We start from the raw sequence: 18,005 nt of genomic DNA on the forward strand, positions 1-18,005 counted from the left end.
AAAGGTTATCTTATCTTATCTTAGTATCAGCTGATGTTTGCTGGGGCACAGCTGTAGAAGCGGCTGGTCCAAACCAGGAGATGTCCTTACTGAATCATCAGAGCTGAACTGGTGATGGAGAAACAGGTTTACCCTTTAGGTGACATGAATGAGTTGAAGGGAAGTTATGAACTGTTTCTGACAGACAAATATACACCAAGCTCCTGTTTTTGTGTAGCTGACAGCTGGTAACTGTGCAGGGGCGGATCTAGCAAAGCTTTTGCCAGGGGGCCAGGTAGGGCATTAACAGGGAAAGGGGACACAAAGATATACTTTCTTTCTTACTCTCATATAAAATATTTAGCTTTTATTAAATAGTTATCTGCATCTTACAACCACAGTTTGTATAATAATACACAAGATTGGCTGTAGACCATTGTTAATCATTCAGAACACTGTGTAAAAATAACAAAAAACAAAAGTGAATGCACAGCCGGCTGTGTGGGTAAACCAACCATGTGTGAAAAGTGGTCCATAATGTAATGCTTCAAAGCGTGTTCATGCAAAAATTGTCGGGTCTGCCGTGGTACAATGGGACTTCTGCTCATGAACCTGTGTGCACAGCGTCTGCAAATCGGCGCTGTACGAAGTAACTTCATCTTTACACAAAACTGTAAGCTGTCATCTGTGAAGCGTGAGCGGTGTTTGTTTTTACCATAGTTCATGGTGGAGAATGGCTGCTCTTCTGAGTTTTGCTCTCTGTAGCTGTATGAATGGCAAACTACAGTGATTAGCAGCGGCATAGGCACACATAAAATTTCTTCTGAAATTTTCGCTTTCTAGTTCTTATTATGTGTGCCTATGCAAGAGCACACATATTACTATCGTCGGATTTATTATTCTTATTATTATTATTCTCCATCTTCCGCCTAAATTTCGGCACGTATCACGCCCGCAGTTTTGAGACAAGCTTCATATATGTTACCTCATTTTGTGCGCCGGATCTGGAATGGTGTGCTATGACTTTTGGTGTTTATGAATTTTATAGTTTTTTAAATATTAATATTTTAGTGAAAATTTTCCCGCGCTCCTCTGCCAAACAGTTTTGACATTAGGATTACATATGTTAGATCATTTTGTGCGGCTGGAGCTGGACTATTATGTTGTGACTTTTGGTGTTTATGACTTTTATAGTTTTTTAAATATTAATATTTTAGTACAAATTTAGGCCAATTCATCTTTTGGCGCCAAATAAACAGACTTCATTTGTGGTGTCTTGGCTCTCTCTAGTGGTATACCGGGAGTAGTACAGCCGAAAAGATTTATCCTTGTGTTGAAAACTCCATATCCCACAATTCATAGCACGCCTCTACAGAGTGAACAATGGCGGCCACCACTTCGTTTTATATGTCTTTTATTCGTGTTTCTAGGTCACAAAATAAACTTTTAAGATATTTTCAGGCGAGAATGTAGGTGTGTAAACTTCAAATATCTGCTTGTTTTATCAAGACATCCCATATTTAGCGACAGTGCTCTGACGACGTCGGTCCTGCCTGAGAGCTAGCCGGCTACCTAGCTAGCTGCCGCACTTGGCTGCAAATGGATAGCGAGGGGACTCTCTCTGTCGTTTCACCTCCCCGGTCTCTCGCAAATGCTCGCACAGAATCGGAGTTACAGCTGGATGTGGAAAAAATAACTGAGTTGTTTGGTGGTGCTATAACGCGGAGCTACAACAGTGGGCAGCTATCCACCGGTGTATGACAGAAAGGACATGCCGCGACCGCCGATCGACCGGTGTTTGCTAACGCGGAGGTCAATCGTGGATCAGGGAAAGCGAAGGCAGGAGCGTGAGGTGAACTGAATTTCAGGTAAGAAGTTATGACCTGCACTCTATTTGGGTCAGATATAAACCGAGTTTAGGTGTAGTTTATTTAGCAGCAGTTCTCTTATGTGTTGCTGATAGCCGGCTAGCTAGCTAGCGCCGCTAGCATAGTTAGCTAGCACCGCTAGCGACCCTTCGTGAAAAAGCACCCAGGCTTGGCTTATATTGAGGCGGGTGAAACTCGTGTCAGCACCCGGTCGCTCGCCGACAGTATGTGTTTTAGCTGGACTTATTTTTCGTTTATATGGACCGATGATTTATTTATTTATTCATTTTAGTAACGGTATAAACAGTGAAAGGTGGTGGATTGGCCAGATGTAAACTTCAAATATCTGCTCGTGTTACCAAGACATCCCATATTAGCTCTGATGTTTTCGGTGCCTGCAAAGAGCTAGACAGGTAGCTAGCTAACCCGAGCTGGCTGTCTTTTTGACTCAGGGTCATAGCTGGACTTATTTTTCGTTTTTATGAGCCGATGAGGGGTTTTTTTTAGTAACGGTACAAACAGTGAAAGGCGGTGGATTGTCCAGATGCTGGTCGATGTGGAAAAATAACTGAGTTGTTTGGTAGTCGCTGACGCGGAGCTACAACCGAGGGCAGCTATCCACCGGTGTGTGTCAGAAAGAACATGCGGGGAACGAGGCGGCGAGGCGACCGCCGATCGACCGGTGGTAGATCGTGGATCAGGGAAACCGAAGGCAGGAGAAGCAGGCTGCCGGTCGGAGCGTGAGGTGAACTGAATTTCAGGTAAGAAGTTATGACCTGCACTCTATTTGGGTCAGATATAAACCGAGTTTAGGTGTAGTTTATTTTCGTTGTGCTGACTTTTACAATCAGTTATAATAACTCGTACTGCGTGGTAGCTAGCACGATGGAGTTTCTATACAGCTGTGTGCGTGCTAAGTTACTGATGTTGAACTTTATGACAGCCTCCCCTGTCATTCTCTCGCCTGTTCAAACTTCAGTCATGAAACTGATCAATGATCGGCTTTTCTCTCTTGTTTGTTTATCGCGCTAAACAACAGCAGCACGTTTAAGCTTGATCAGCTGTTGTTAGAATTCATTTGATTTTAATTTCTAGTATCAGCTGATGTTTGCTGGAGCCACAGCTGTAGAAGCGGCTGGTCGAAACCAGGAGATGACCTTACTGAATCATCAGAGCTGAACTGGTGATGGAGAAACAGGTTTACCTTTTTTTAGGTGACATGAATGAGTTGAAGGGAAGTTATGAACTGTTTCTGAGAGAAATAAACACCAAGCTCCTTTTTTTATTTAGCTGACAGCTGGTAACTGTGCAGGGGCGGATCTAGCAAAGCTTTTGCCAGGGGGCCAGGTAGGGCATTAACAGAGAAAGGTGGACACAAAGATATACTTTTCTTTCTTACTCTCATACAGGGAGTGCAGAATTATTAGGCAAGTTGTATTTTTGAGGAATAATTTTATTATTGAACAACAACCATGTTCTCAATGAACCCAAAAAACACATTAATATCAAAGCTGAATGTTTTCGGAAGTAGTTTTTAGTTTGTGTTTAGTTTTAGCTATTTTAGGGGATATCTGTGTGTGCAGGTGACTATTACTGTGCATAATTATTAGGCAACTTAACAAAAAACAAATATATACCCATTTCAATTATTTATTTTTACCAGTGAAACCAATATAACATCTCCACATTCACAAATATACATTTCTGACATTCAAAAACAAAACCAAAGCAATCAGCGACCAATATAGCCACCTTTCTTTGCAAGGACACTCAAAAGCCTGCCATCCATGGATTCTGTCAGTGTTTTGATCTGTTCACCATCAACATTGCGTGCAGCAGCAACCACAGCCTCCCAGACACTGTTCAGAGAGGTGTATTGTTTTCCCTCCTTGTAAATCTCACATTTGATGATGGACCACAGGTTCTCAATGGGTTCAGATCAGGTGAACAAGGAGGCCATGTCATTAGTTTTTCTTCTTTTATACCCTTTCTTGCCAGCCACGCTGTGGAGTACTTGGACGCGTGTGATGGAGCATTGTCCTGCATGAAAATCATGTTTTTCTTGAAGGATGCAGACTTCTTCCTGTACCACTGCTTGAAGAAGGTGTCTTCCAGAAACTGGCAGTAGCACTGTGAGTTGAGCTTGACTCCATCCTCAACCCGAAAAGGCCCCACAAGCTCATCTTTGATGATACCAGCCCAAACCAGTACTCCACCTCCACCTTGCTGGCGTCTGAGTGGGACTGGAGCTCTCTGCCCTTTACCAATCCAGCCACGGGCCCATCCATCTGGCCCATCAAGACTCACTCTCATTTCATCAGTCCATAAACCTTAGAAAAATCAGTCTTGAGATATTTCTTGGCCCAGTCTTGACGTTTCAGCTTGTGTGTCTTGTTCAGTGGTGGTCGTCTTTCAGCCTTTCTTACCTTGGCCATGTCTCTGAGTATTGCACACCTTGTGCTTTTGGGCACTCCAGTGATGTTGCAGCTCTGAAATATGGCCAAACTGGTGGCAAGTGGCATCTTGGCAGCTGCACGCTTGACTTTTCTCAGTTCATGGGCAGTTATTTTGCGCCTTGGTTTTTCCACACGCTTCTTGCGACCCTGTTGACTATTTTGAATGAAACGCTTGATTGTTCGATGATCACGCTTCAGAAGCTTTGCAATTTTAAGACTGCTGCATCCCTCTGCAAGATATCTCACTATTTTTGACTTTTCTGAGCCTGTCAAGTCCTTCTTTTGACCCATTTTGCCAAAGGAAAGGAGGTTGCCTAATAATTATGCACACCTGATATAGGGTGTTGATGTCATTAGACCACACCCCTTCTCATTACAGAGATGCACATCACCTAATATGCTTAATTGGTAGTAGGCTTTCGAGCCTATACAGCTTGGAGTAAGACAACATGCATGAAGAGGATGATGTGGACAAAATACTCATTTGCCTAATTCTGCACTCCCTGTAAACACCAAGCTCCTTTTTTTGTGTAGCTGACAGCTGGTAACTGTGCAGGGGCGGATCTAGCAAAGCTTTTGCCAGGGGGCCAGGTAGGGCATTAACAGAGAAAGGTGGACATAAAGATATACTTTTCTTTCTTACTCTCATATAAAATATTTAGCTTTTATTAAATACTTATCCGAATCTTACAACCAAAGTTTGTATAATAATACACAAGGTTGGCTGTAGACCATTGTTCATCATTCAGAACACTGTGTAAAAATAACAAAAAACAAAAAGTGAATGCAAAAGTGCATATATATTTATTTTATGTGTTTGATGTGTGTGTCGGGGCGTGGTCTGCAGTGCCGCTGCAGGGGAGGTGGACCCACGGGTGTAAAGTCTGTGCTCTCTTGGCTGTTTTTTGGGTGTGTGTTGGGCTATGAGTTGAAAAGCTACAGCTGCCTGTGTGGGTACACCAACCATGTGTGAAAAGTGGTCCATAACATAATGCTTCAAAGCGTGTTCATGCAAACATTGTTGGGTCTGCCGTGGTACAATGGGACTTCTGCTCATGAACCTGTGTGCACAGCGTCTGCAAATCGGGGCTGTACAAAGTCACTTCATCTTTACCCAAAACTGTAAGCTGTCATCTGTGAGGCGCGAGCGGTGTTTGTTTTTATCATAATTCATGGTGGAGAATGGCTGCTCTGCTGAGTTTTACTCTCTGTAGCTGTATGAATGGCAAACTACACTGATTACCAGCGGCATAGGCACACATAAAATTTCTTCTGAAATTTTCCCTTTCTAGTTATTATTATTCTCCATCTTCCGCCTAAATTTCGGCACGTATCACGCCCCGCAGTTTTGAGACAAGCTTCATATATGTTACCTCATTTTGTGCGGCCGGATCTGGAATGGTGTGCTATGACTTTTGGTGTTTATGAATTTTATAGTTTTTTAAATATTAATATTTTAGTGAAAATTTTCCCGCGCTCCTCTGCCAAACAGTTTTGACATTAGGATTACATATGTTAGATCATTTTGTGCGGCTGGAGCTGGACTATTATGTTGTGACTTTTGGTGTTTATGACTTTTATAGTTTTTTAAATATTAATATTTTAGTACAAATTTAGGCCAATTCATCTTTTGGCGCCAAATAAACAGACTTCATTTGTGGTGTCTTGGCTCTCTCTAGTGGTATACCGGGAGTAGTACAGCCGAAAAGATTTATCCTTGTGTTGAAAACTCCATATCCCACAATTCATAGCACGCCTCTACAGAGTGAACAATGGCGGCCACCACTTCGTTTTATATGTCTTTTATTCGTGTTTCTAGGTCACAAAATAAACTTTTAAGATATTTTCAGGCGAGAATGTAGGTGTGTAAACTTCAAATATCTGCTTGTTTTATCAAGACATCCCATATTTAGCGACAGTGCTCTGACGACATCGGTCCTGCCTGACAGCTAGCCGGCTACCTAGCTAGCTGCCCCACTTGGCTGCAAATGGATAGCGAGGGGACTCTCTCTGTCGTTTCACCTCCCCGGTCTCTCGCAAATGCTCGCACAGAATCGGAGTTACAGCTGGATGTGGAAAAAATAACTGAGTTGTTTGGTGGTGCTATAACGCGGAGCTACAACAGTGGGCAGCTATCCACCGGTGTATGACAGAAAGGACATGCCGCGACCGCCGATCGACCGGTGTTTGCTAACGCGGAGGTCAATCGTGGATCAGGGAAAGCGAAGGCAGGAGCGTGAGGTGAACTGAATTTCAGGTAAGAAGTTATGACCTGCACTCTATTTGGGTCAGATATAAACCGAGTTTAGGTGTAGTTTATTTAGCAGCAGTTCTCTTATGTGTTGCTGATAGCCGGCTAGCTAGCTAGCGCCGCTAGCATAGTTAGCTAGCACCGCTAGCGACCCTTCGTGAAAAAGCACCCAGGCTTGGCTTATATTGAGGCGGGTGAAACTCGTGTCAGCACCCGGTCGCTCGCCGACAGTATGTGTTTTAGCTGGACTTATTTTTCGTTTATATGGACCGATGATTTATTTATTTATTCATTTTAGTAACGGTATAAACAGTGAAAGGTGGTGGATTGGCCAGATGTAAACTTCAAATATCTGCTCGTGTTACCAAGACATACCATATTAGCTCTGATGTTTTCGGTGCCTGCAAAGAGCTAGACAGGTAGCTAGCTAACCCGAGCTGGCTGTCTTTTTGACTCAGGGTCATAGCTGGACTTATTTTTCGTTTTTATGAGCCGATGAGGGGTTTTTTTTAGTAACGGTACAAACAGTGAAAGGCGGTGGATTGTCCAGATGCTGGTCGATGTGGAAAAAATAACTGAGTTGTTTGGTAGTCGCTGACGCGGAGCTACAACCGAGGGCAGCTATCCACCGGTGTGTGTCAGAAAGAACATGCGGGGAACGAGGCGGCGAGGCGACCGCCGATCGACCGGTGGTAGATCGTGGATCAGGGAAACCGAAGGCAGGAGAAGCAGGCGGCTGCCGGTCGGAGCGTGAGGTGAACTGAATTTCAGGTAAGAAGTTATGACCTGCACTCTATTTGGGTCAGATATAAACCGAGTTTAGGTGTAGTTTATTTTCGTTGTGCTGACTTTTTACAATCAGTTATAATAACTCGTACTGCGTGGTAGCTAGCACGATGGAGTTTCTATACAGCTGTGTGCGCGCTAAGTTACTGATGTTGAACTTTATGACAGCCTCCCCTGTCATTCTCTCGCCTGTTCAAACTTCAGTCATGAAACTGATCAATGATCGGCTTTTCTCTCTTGTTTGTTTATCGCGCTAAACAACAGCAGCACGTTTAAGCTTGATCAGCTGTTGTTAGAATTCATTTGATTTTAATTTCTAGTATCAGCTGATGTTTGCTGGAGCCACAGCTGTAGAAGCGGCTGGTCGAAACCAGGAGATGACCTTACTGAATCATCAGAGCTGAACTGGTGATGGAGAAACAGGTTTACCTTTTTTTTAGGTGACATGAATGAGTTGAAGGGAAGTTATGAACTGTTTCTGAGAGAAATAAACACCAAGCTCCTTTTTTTATTTAGCTGACAGCTGGTAACTGTGCAGGGGCGGATCTAGCAAAGCTTTTGCCAGGGGGCCAGGTAGGGCATTAACAGAGAAAGGTGGACACAAAGATATACTTTTCTTTCTTACTCTCATACAGGGAGTGCAGAATTATTAGGCAAGTTGTATTTTTGAGGAATAATTTTATTATTGAACAACAACCATGTTCTCAATGAACCCAAAAAACACATTAATATCAAAGCTGAATGTTTTCGGAAGTAGTTTTTAGTTTGTGTTTAGTTTTAGCTATTTTAGGGGGATATCTGTGTGTGCAGGTGACTATTACTGTGCATAATTATTAGGCAACTTAACAAAAAACAAATATATACCCATTTCAATTATTTATTTTTACCAGTGAAACCAATATAATATCTCCACATTCACAAATATACATTTCTGACATTCAAAAACAAAACAAAAACAAATCAGCGACCAATATAGCCACCTTTCTTTGCAAGGACACTCAAAAGCCTGCCATCCATGGATTCTGTCAGTGTTTTGATCTGTTCACCATCAACATTGCGTGCAGCAGCAACCACAGCCTCCCAGACACTGTTCAGAGAGGTGTACTGTTTTCCCTCCTTGTAAATCTCACATTTGATGATGGACCACAGGTTCTCAATGGGGTTCAGATCAGGTGAACAAGGAGGCCATGTCATTAGTTTTTCTTCTTTTAAACCCTTTCTTGCCAGCCACGCTGTGGAGTACTTGGACGCGTGTGATGGAGCATTGTCCTGCATGAAAATCATGTTTTTCTTGAAGGATGCAGACTTCTTCCTGTACCACTGCTTGAAGAAGGTGTCTTCCAGAAACTTGCAGTAGGACTGGGAGTTGAGCTTGACGCCATCCTCAACCCGAAAAGGCCCCACAAGCTCACCTTTGATGATACCAGCCCAAACCAGTACTCCACCTCCACCTTGCTGGCGTCTGAGTGGGACTGGAGCTCTCTGCCCTTTACCAATCCAGCCACGGGCCCATCCATCTGGCCCATCAAGACTCACTCTCATTTCATCAGTCCATAAAACCTTAGAAAAATCAGTCTTGAGATATTTCTTGGCCCAGTCTTGACGTTTCAGCTTGTGTGTCTTGTTCAGTGGTGGTCGTCTTTCAGCCTTTCTTACCTTGGCCATGTCTCTGAGTATTGCACACCTTGTGCTTTTGGGCACTCCAGTGATGTTGCAGCTCTGAAATATGGCCAAACTGGTGGCAAGTGGCATCTTGGCAGCTGCACGCTTGACTTTTCTCAGTTCATGGGCAGTTATTTTGCGCCTTGGTTTTTCCACACGCTTCTTGCGACCCTGTTGACTATTTTGAATGAAACGCTTGATTGTTCGATGATCACGCTTCAGAAGCTTTGCAATTTTAAGACTGCTGCATGCCTCTGCAAGATATCTCACTATTTTTGACTTTTCTGAGCCTGTCAAGTCCTTCTTTTGACCCATTTTGCCAAAGGAAAGGAAGTTGCCTAATAATTATGCACACCTGATATAGGGTGTTGATGTCATTAGACCATACCCCTTCTCATTACAGAGATGCACATCACCTAATATGCTTAATTGGTAGTAGGCTTTCGAGCCTATACAGCTTGGAGTAAGACAACATGCATGAAGGGGATGATGTGGACAAAATACTCATTTGCCTAATAATTCTGCACTCTCTGTATAAAATATTTAGCTTTTATTAAATAGTTATCTGAATCTTACAACCAAAGTTTGTATAATAATACACAAGATTGGCTGTAGACCATTGTTCATCATTCAGAACACTGTGTAAAAATAACAAAAAACAAAAAGTGAATGCAAAAGTGCATAAATATTTATTTTACGTGTTTGATATGTGTGGCGGGGCGTGGTCTGCAGTGCCGCTGCAGGGGAGGTGGACCCACCTGAGGGGCATCTGCAATCACACCTCTCGGGCGTAGTCTGTGCTCTCTCGGCTGTTTTTTGGGTGTGTGTCGGGCTGTGAGTTGAAAAGCTACAGCTGGCTGGGAGGGTACACCAACCATGTGTGAAAAGTGGTCCATAACGTACTGGTTCAAAGTGTGTTCGTGCAAACATTGTCGGGGTCTGCCGTGGTACAGAGGGACTTCTGCTTATGAACCTGTGTGCACAGCGTCTGCAAATCGGGGCTGTACAAAGTGACCTCATCTTTACCCAAAACTGTAAGCTGTCATCTGTGAGGCGCGAGCGGTGTTTGTTTTTACCATAATTCATGGTGGAAAATGGCTGCTCTTCTGAGTTTTGCTGTCTGTAGCCGTATGAATGGAAAACTACACAGATTAGCAGCGGCATAGGCACACATAAAATTTCTTCTGAAATTTTCGCTTTCTAGTTTCTTTTTCTTTTTTCACTCGCAAGTGGAGAGCGTATGCTAGGCTGTCTGTAGAAAACGCCGTTTTTGTCTAGCATCCCTGTTGAGAATAACCTTTGCAAATAAACAACAGCTAATAATATAAGATCAAAATATTTTATTTGATGTATTGACATAAATGACAGAAGAAAAAGGCCATGTATAGCAGGACTACTCAATTACACACTAAGGTGGGCCAGATTTTCTAACCAAAAAAAAATTTTTTCCCTGGCTCAGACATGCAAAAGTTAAACACGACCATACACTAATTGCAAATTAAACACAGTGATTTTGAATTGTGATGTGATGGTAAAATAAATATTTGTCAGTCTAAACTGGGTTAAATCTACGGGGTTAATGATGGGGAGGAGACGGAGAGAGACTGAGTACAGCTACTGAACCCACTTTCTGAAACGGACCCTGCTCACCATTCACCGACAATTCTGAGCTAACAAGTTGCATGTTATTCTTGGATGCGCTTGCAGGACCGGATTTAAAATAGCATGACAAACATATCATACCTGTTAAAGCCAAACAGTATCATCAACGTAGCCCGAAGAACATTTGCTAATAAGATAAAGTTAGCTAAGTCAGCTATTTCATCGTAGCAAAAAAAAGAAGAAAAAAAAAAGCACCACCTACCGTTCTTTATGCAACTTCAAATGTCGGACAAAGTTGGAAGTTGTTCCATCTCCGTCTGTGATTCTCTTCTTGCATGTTTTGCATATTGCATTTCGTTTTTTGTTGACTACTTCGTAGTTTATGTACCCGAAAGAAATTACTCTTGGAAGCATTTTTGGCTCGAGCGTTTTTGTTCTTGTTTTTTTTCAAATCTGGTTAATTTGATTGGCTGTGCTACAGCCCACGCTCACATACATACGGAGTGTGGTAAGAATGAATGAATGAATGAATAAAGTGAATTAATGGTCCGCACTTTTTATATAATATGTATGTTAAATTTTAGATTTGGGTAAAATATCAAGTCTTTTCAAGTAAACAGGTTCAAGTCCAATTCAAGTCCCAAGTCACTGGTGTAAAAGTCCAAGTCAAGTCACAAGTCTTACAACCTTTTTTCAAGTCAAGTCTAAAGTCATAAAATTAATGACTCGAGTCCGACTCGAGTCCAAGTCATGTGACTCGAGTCCACACCTCTGTTAACAGGAAGTTAGCCCGCTAGTTTCCACCTAAACATGACATACCATGTTCTGACAGAGATTTTTGAAACTAATTAAAACGTACAACTCTGCTATCACTTCCGACATAAATGAAGACAGAAAACTAAACAGCAGTGGCGTTTGCAGGGTTACTGAAGTTGGACTACCTGGTAGAGCAGGGTGATATGACCAAAAATATTTATCACGATATACATTTGAAAATTTGCGATAACGATATAACTGACGATATAACTGACACTAGACAAAATACTTTACAACTCCACAGCTTTATTAATGCAAAAAAAACCCCAACCCATCAATGTATTTTCACTTAAACAAGCAGCTGTTTTTTGCATTAAAGTTATATAAAAATTTAACAGTGCAAATTCCTTGCTGACAGTTTAACCAAAAGGCATTTCCAGTGGAAATTGGCCGACATATCCTCAGCATAACCATGTATAATATCCACAAAACTTAAAAAGAGGTTATACACACGCAATGCGGTAATATTATGTTGAAGCACAGTACGTATCACTCCGCGAGGCTCTTGCCTACGATAGCCGTAATGCTCTGACAATCCATCAAGCGGTGTGGCTTCCTAGCTTAGCAAAGTCGTACTAAAACATTTGACAGATTTTCGAGCGCCGTGTACCACATAAAATCATTTCGAGGTGAGTAAACACAACCAGAATTCATACATAAGGCACACAGGATTATAAGGGGCACTGTCAATTTTCAGAAAAATCAAAGGATTGATTTTAAGTGTGCCGTATTTTCCAAAAAACACGGTAATAACGACGGCCCGCTTGCATGCTCTACCAAAAATAGTGCTTTGTTGTGTATCTGACGGACGAAAGCCAAACCAGTTCCACACCACTGAAGTTGCAGCATTTTTACAAACCAATTCTGGTTCATCCATTTCATTCAATGATGCGCTTTCGCCCTTCTCATTCTCTGTCGCCGCTGTGCTTTTTCCGCCATGTGCATATGAAAACAAAGGCACTGCGCATGCGTGTTTTACCCATATTCTATCGCGATAATTCATTTTCTTATCGTTGCCCAACATTATACTGGTATTACCGTGAATGGTATAATATGGCCCAGCCCTACTACCTGGTATATAATCTTGTGCTACATGATTGCTAGCGACACAGCTACGTTGGCATAACATTAGCACAGTAAAGCTGGAGGATGAACGCCAACTCGATAAAAGTTAACGTGAAGGATTCTATGCAATTGCATAGCAGGATGCTATACACGGGCCAAACTTCAGTCAGGAGCACAACCGAGATTATTCATCCACAATACGAGGTTAGTTATTAATGTACTGCAACAACATGGGAATAGTACAGCTGCGAGAGAATTCAACATTAATGAATCAATGTTACGGAAGTGGAGGAAGCGCTGTTTTTGGCTTTCCCCATATTTCAAAAGTGCTTCATCTCTTTGCTATGACTGTCGTCTGGCATAATTTGCAGATGATAATGGTTGTAGCCGCTGCGATGCGATGCCAAAACAGGCGCAGCTTGATGACATCATCAACATGCGCTATCGCGGTAGAGCGGTATAGTCAAAATCTCTATTGTTGGCCAAATTTATATCGTTTCTATCGTATATCGTTTCTATCGTCCACCCCTAGTGTGTGTCTGTATACGTGACTTCCTGCCGGTCATAAAAGTAATCTCCCTTTCAGACCAAAGTTATCCAGTTACAAACACTGAGACCCCCACCCAGGTATCCCCTGGGAAATTTCCACTCAACATTAACTTCTCTTTGTCTTACTTTCACAGTTCAAAGTGGGGGAGGGCCTCCTAGAAATCTACTCCTAAATTCATGACACACTCAGGCCTTTATTGCATCCAGGGCAGTGCCAGTGTCTCTACAATAATTCTACATCCTATCTAACACATTCCTAAACTCTAAAATAAGCTACACATATCTTCACTAGCCACCCTTTGTTTTGATTACTGCCTTGCACACTCTTGGCATCCCTTGATGAGCTTCACGAGGTAGTCACCTGAAATGGTTTTCCAACAGTCTTGAGCACTTGCTAGCCCTTTTGGTCCATTTGATCCCAAACTATCTGGATTGGGTTTAGGTCAGGTTACTGTGGAGTCCAGGCTGTCTGGTGTAGCTCTCCATCATTCTCCTTGGTCAAATTAGCCCTTACACAGCCTGGAGGTGTGTTTGGGGTCATTGTCCTGTTGAAAAATAAATGATGGTGCAACTAAACACAAACCAGATGGGGCGGCATGTTGCTGCGGGATGCTGTAGTAGCCATGCAGGTTTAGCGTGCATTCAATTTTGAATAAATCCCCAACAATGTCACAAGCAAAGCACCTCCACACCATCCCACCTCCTCCATGTTTCACAGTGTGAACCGTTCACCTTTTCTGCTTTGCTCAAAGACACAGTGGGTAGAACCAAACATCTCAAATTTTGACTCATCAGACCAGATTTTCACTGGTCTAATGTCCATTCCCTGTGTTTCTTGGCCCAAACAAATGTCTTCTGATTGTTGCTTTTCCTTAGTAGTGGTTTCTTAGCAGCTATTTGACCATAAAGGGCTGATTCACAAAGTCTCCTCTCAACAGGTGATGTAGAGATATGTCTGCTACTGGAACTCTGTGTGGCATTTCTCTAGGCTTTAACCAGAGGTGCTGTGATTTCTGAGGCTGGTGACTCAGATAAATTTATCGTCAGCAGCAGAGGTGACTCTTGGTCTTCCTTTCCTGGGGCGGTCATCATGTGAGCCACTTTTTTGTTTGTTAGCGATTGATGTTTTTTGCGACTGCGCTTGGCGACTACATCATGAAGCTCATTGAGAGAAGGCCAAGGGATTGCAGCGCTGTCAACAAAAGAAAGGGTGGCTACTTTTAGATGTCTAAAATATAAGATATATTTAGAGTTATCTTTTTTCTTTGCTAAATAATTCACATATATCTTTTCATATGTTTAATGTCTTCTGTTTGTGTCTACAATGTGTCTCTATATACGTTTTTTTTAACCATTTAACGATGTTAAACTGAAACTGAATTTAAGGTTTTAAGAGTGTATCGTAATCTGTACACTTTGCAGGTTTTGTCGTTCTATAACTACATGTCACTGTTTTGATTCTTTGTCATTATAGGAAAAAGAAGGGAAAGCATCAAACAAAACAAAAACCAACCAGTTCCAGCAAGTACAGATGAACCAGTTGTGAACCGGATGGAAAAGACTTTTACCACTATGAAGCAGCCCAGAAGACGCCAGAGCATTGACAGTGGAGACAAAAGCTTCACATGCGATCAGTGTGGAAAGACCTTTACTCAGAGTGGCAGCTTAAAACAACATCAGCTCATCCACACTGGATTTAAGCCATTCAGCTGTGATCAGTGTGGAAAGGCTTTCACCTGGAGTAGCAGTTTAAAACATCATCAGGTCATCCACACTGGATTTAAACCATTCAGCTGTGATCAGTGTGGAAAGACTTTCACTTCGAAAAATAATTTAAAAAGACATCAGCTCATCCACACTGGATTTAAATCATTCAGCTGTGATCAGTGTGGAAAGACTTTCACCTGGAGTAGCAGTTTAAAACAACATCAGCTCATCCACACTGGATTTAAACCATTTAGCTGTGATCAGTGTGGAAAGTCTTTCACTTCCAAAAATAAGTTAAAAGGACATCAGGTCATCCACACTGGATTTAAATCATTCAGCTGTGATCAGTGTGGAAAGACTTTCACTGGGAGTAGCAGTTTAAAACAACATCAGCTCATCCACACTGGATTTAAACCATTTAGCTGTGATCAGTGTGGAAAGACTTTCACTGGGCGTAGCGGTTTAAAACGACATCAGGTCATCCACACTGGATTTAAATCATTCAGCTGTGATCAGTGTGGAAAGACTTTCACCTGGAGTAGCAGTTTAAAACAACATCAGCTCATCCACACTGGATTTAAACCATTTAGCTGTGATCAGTGTGGAAAGACTTTCACTAGGAGTAGCAGTTTAAAACAACATCAGGTCATCCACACTGGATTTAAATCATTCAGCTGCGATCAGTGTGGAAAGACTTTCACTGGGAGTAGCAGTTTAAAACAACATCAGCTCATCCACACTGGATTTAAATCATTCAGCTGTGATCAGTGTGGAAAGACTTTCACTGGGAGTAGCGGTTTAAAACGACATCAGCTCATCCACACTGGATTTAAACCATTCAGCTGTGATCAGTGTGGAAAGACTTTCACTGGAAGTAGCGGTTTAAAACAACATCAGCTCATCCACACTGGACTTAAACCATTTAGCTGTGATCAATGTGGAAAGACTTTCACCTGGAGTAGCGGTTTAAAACAACATCAGCTCATCCACACTGGACTTAAACCATTCAGCTGTGATCAGTGTGGAATGGCTTTTACTCAGAGTGGCAGCTTAAAACAACATCAGCTCATCCACACTGGATTTAAACCATTCAGCTGTGATCGGTGTGGAAAGACTTTCACCGGGAGTAGCAGTTTAAAACAACATCAGCTCATCCACACTGGATTTAAACCATTCAGCTGTGATCAGTGTGGAAAGACTTTCACTGGGAGTAGCGGTTTAAAACAACATCAGCTCATCCACACTGGATTTAAACCATTCAGCTGTGATCAGTGTGGAAAGACTTTCACTGGGAGTAGCGGTTTAAAACAACATCAGCTCATCCACACTGGATTTAAACCATTCAGCTGTGATCAGTGTGGAAAGGCTTTTGCACTCAAGAATAGGTTAATAAATCATAAACTAATCCACCCAATCATCCATCCATCTTCTTCCGCTTTATCCGTGGCTGGATCGCGGGGTTGGATCGCGGGGAACACCATGGTGTTCCCAGGCCAGCCGAGAGATATAATCTCCCCAGTGTGTTCTGAGTCTGCCTCGGGGCCTCCTCCCAGTGGGACATGCCTAGAACACCTCACTCAGGAGGCATCCTTGTCAGATGCCTGAATCACCTCAACTGGCTCCTTTCGATGTGGAGGAGCAGCAGCTCTGCGACTCTGAGCCCCTCCCGGATGGCTGAAGGAGTAACAGATGGGTTGAAGGTGGGGATGGGATTACATCAATTCTGAGCCCCTTTTTGTTTTCATTAGCGATGGACAGACTGACATTCGAGGTCAGTTAAGAGTCTCTGTTGAATATCTTGTTTGCAGATGACATTGTAATCTATAGTAGGAATAGGAATCAGGTGTAAGAGAACCTGGAGAGGTGGAGGTATGCTCTGGAGAGAAGAGGAATGAAGGGAAGGGAAATAACATGCCTATCTTAAGCTGGCAGCCAGCATGTAGAAAGACTTTCTCTGAATTGTTGATATTAGTTTCTTACATTTTCTGATTTTTAATCAAATAGTCTTTTCAGAAACTCCTGATTGTTGTTTCATAAATGTAATGGCTATTTACTAGAAACCGAAATTAAACCCATGATTAAGAGTGTTAAGGAATAAACATATATTCTTAGTGCTTATTTTTTCTGATTATATTGGTTTTTGTACTTTGTAGTAAGGTCTGTGAGGAAAACTAGGTCAGAGGGTGACTGGTCACCTTGGCAACAGAGACTTCAGCAAGGAGAAGTTAAAAAACAGGAAGCTAGGGTAGAGCTTCATAGGCATATTAATAAAACACAGGAAACCAGACAGAAAAGCGGAACTAGTAACACAGAAGGAGTTGTTTATATCGAAACTATGTGTGTCTGACGTATAGCAGAGCTATAAACAGAATTTAATAAGAGGCCACGATGCACCAAAGGTTAGAAATCTATGCACGCATCACAAAAGAAACTGTTCATTGAAGATCGATTTGAGGAAAAATTTGTCACGTTAAAGTCACGCAAATGTTGAGTTTATCTGTTCTGTGCAAACATCTATGTAATCTTGCAGACCAAGCATTATTGTCATCATGTGATCACAAAGAGAATCAGAGCATCTGAACAGATTGCCTTCTAGGTCAATCTGAAAGACCTGTTGCTGTTTAACAACAAAATTTAGTAGTTTTAAATGATTTCTGTTGTCTTAAAACTTGATGTGGGTCTGTTTTGTTGCATGATGAGAAAAAGAAACCTGTCTTATTTTATGTTGCATCAAAAATGTTTTTTATTGTATTTCATCAGTTTATCATTTTGACCAAAGGTATGTGTAAAATTAAATGTATCCTATAATTATTAAGATATAGAAAAATTATAATGTATATTTCTTATTTTCTGTGAACTTATTTACACATTACTTAAAAGTTATGTCGCTATAATCATTCTTTGTATTTTCTCTGTAAGAAACCGACTTGCTACCCCCTTTATTCCAGTGTACCTACTGTTAAGTATTTGTGCATAAATGTAATTAAAATGCCATTTCAAAGAGAATAATTGAAATTTCATATAATTACAGTGGAATTGCAGCATTTATCACAGGACCACACTTACAATCCAAATCCCCCTGTAACTGTATTGTCATGTGCCATGTGCAGTGTAATAGGGCAGCCTTTTGCGGCTGGATTTATTATGAGGCAGCCAAGACAAGTATAGTTGAACACGGGGTATTTATTTACCATACAGCTCACAAACAATCCACTGCATCTAATAACAACTGACAGTCTTAAATACTTTCAGCTGTCACAGATT

At 41.8% G+C, this 18,005-nt stretch overlaps 1 protein-coding gene across 3 annotated transcripts; it reads left to right on the forward strand.

Annotated features, from left to right (window-relative positions):
* The first annotated feature begins 7,306 nt into the window (after positions 1-7,306).
* LOC109196860 (zinc finger protein 99-like) lies at positions 7,307-17,742 on the forward strand. 3 transcript variants are annotated; one of them, XM_025900654.1, is made up of 2 exons: positions 7,307-7,325; positions 14,509-17,742. In XM_025900654.1, the coding sequence occupies exon 2, from the start codon at positions 14,586-14,588 to the stop codon at positions 16,344-16,346; it is 1,761 nt and encodes a 586-aa protein (XP_025756439.1). In that variant the 5' UTR covers positions 7,307-7,325; positions 14,509-14,585; the 3' UTR covers positions 16,347-17,742. The 3 variants fall into 3 exon arrangements, with proteins under 3 accessions (XP_025756439.1, XP_025756442.1, XP_025756443.1); XM_025900657.1 differs by lacking the exon at positions 7,307-7,325 and having other exon boundaries at positions 14,389-14,988; positions 15,325-17,742; XM_025900658.1 differs by lacking the exon at positions 7,307-7,325 and having other exon boundaries at positions 14,390-14,902; positions 15,239-17,742.
* The last annotated feature ends 263 nt before the right edge of the window (positions 17,743-18,005 follow it).

This window comes from Oreochromis niloticus, linkage group LG3 (genome assembly GCF_001858045.2).
Source record: "Oreochromis niloticus isolate F11D_XX linkage group LG3, O_niloticus_UMD_NMBU, whole genome shotgun sequence".
Taxonomy (NCBI): Eukaryota; Metazoa; Chordata; class Actinopteri; order Cichliformes; family Cichlidae; genus Oreochromis; species Oreochromis niloticus.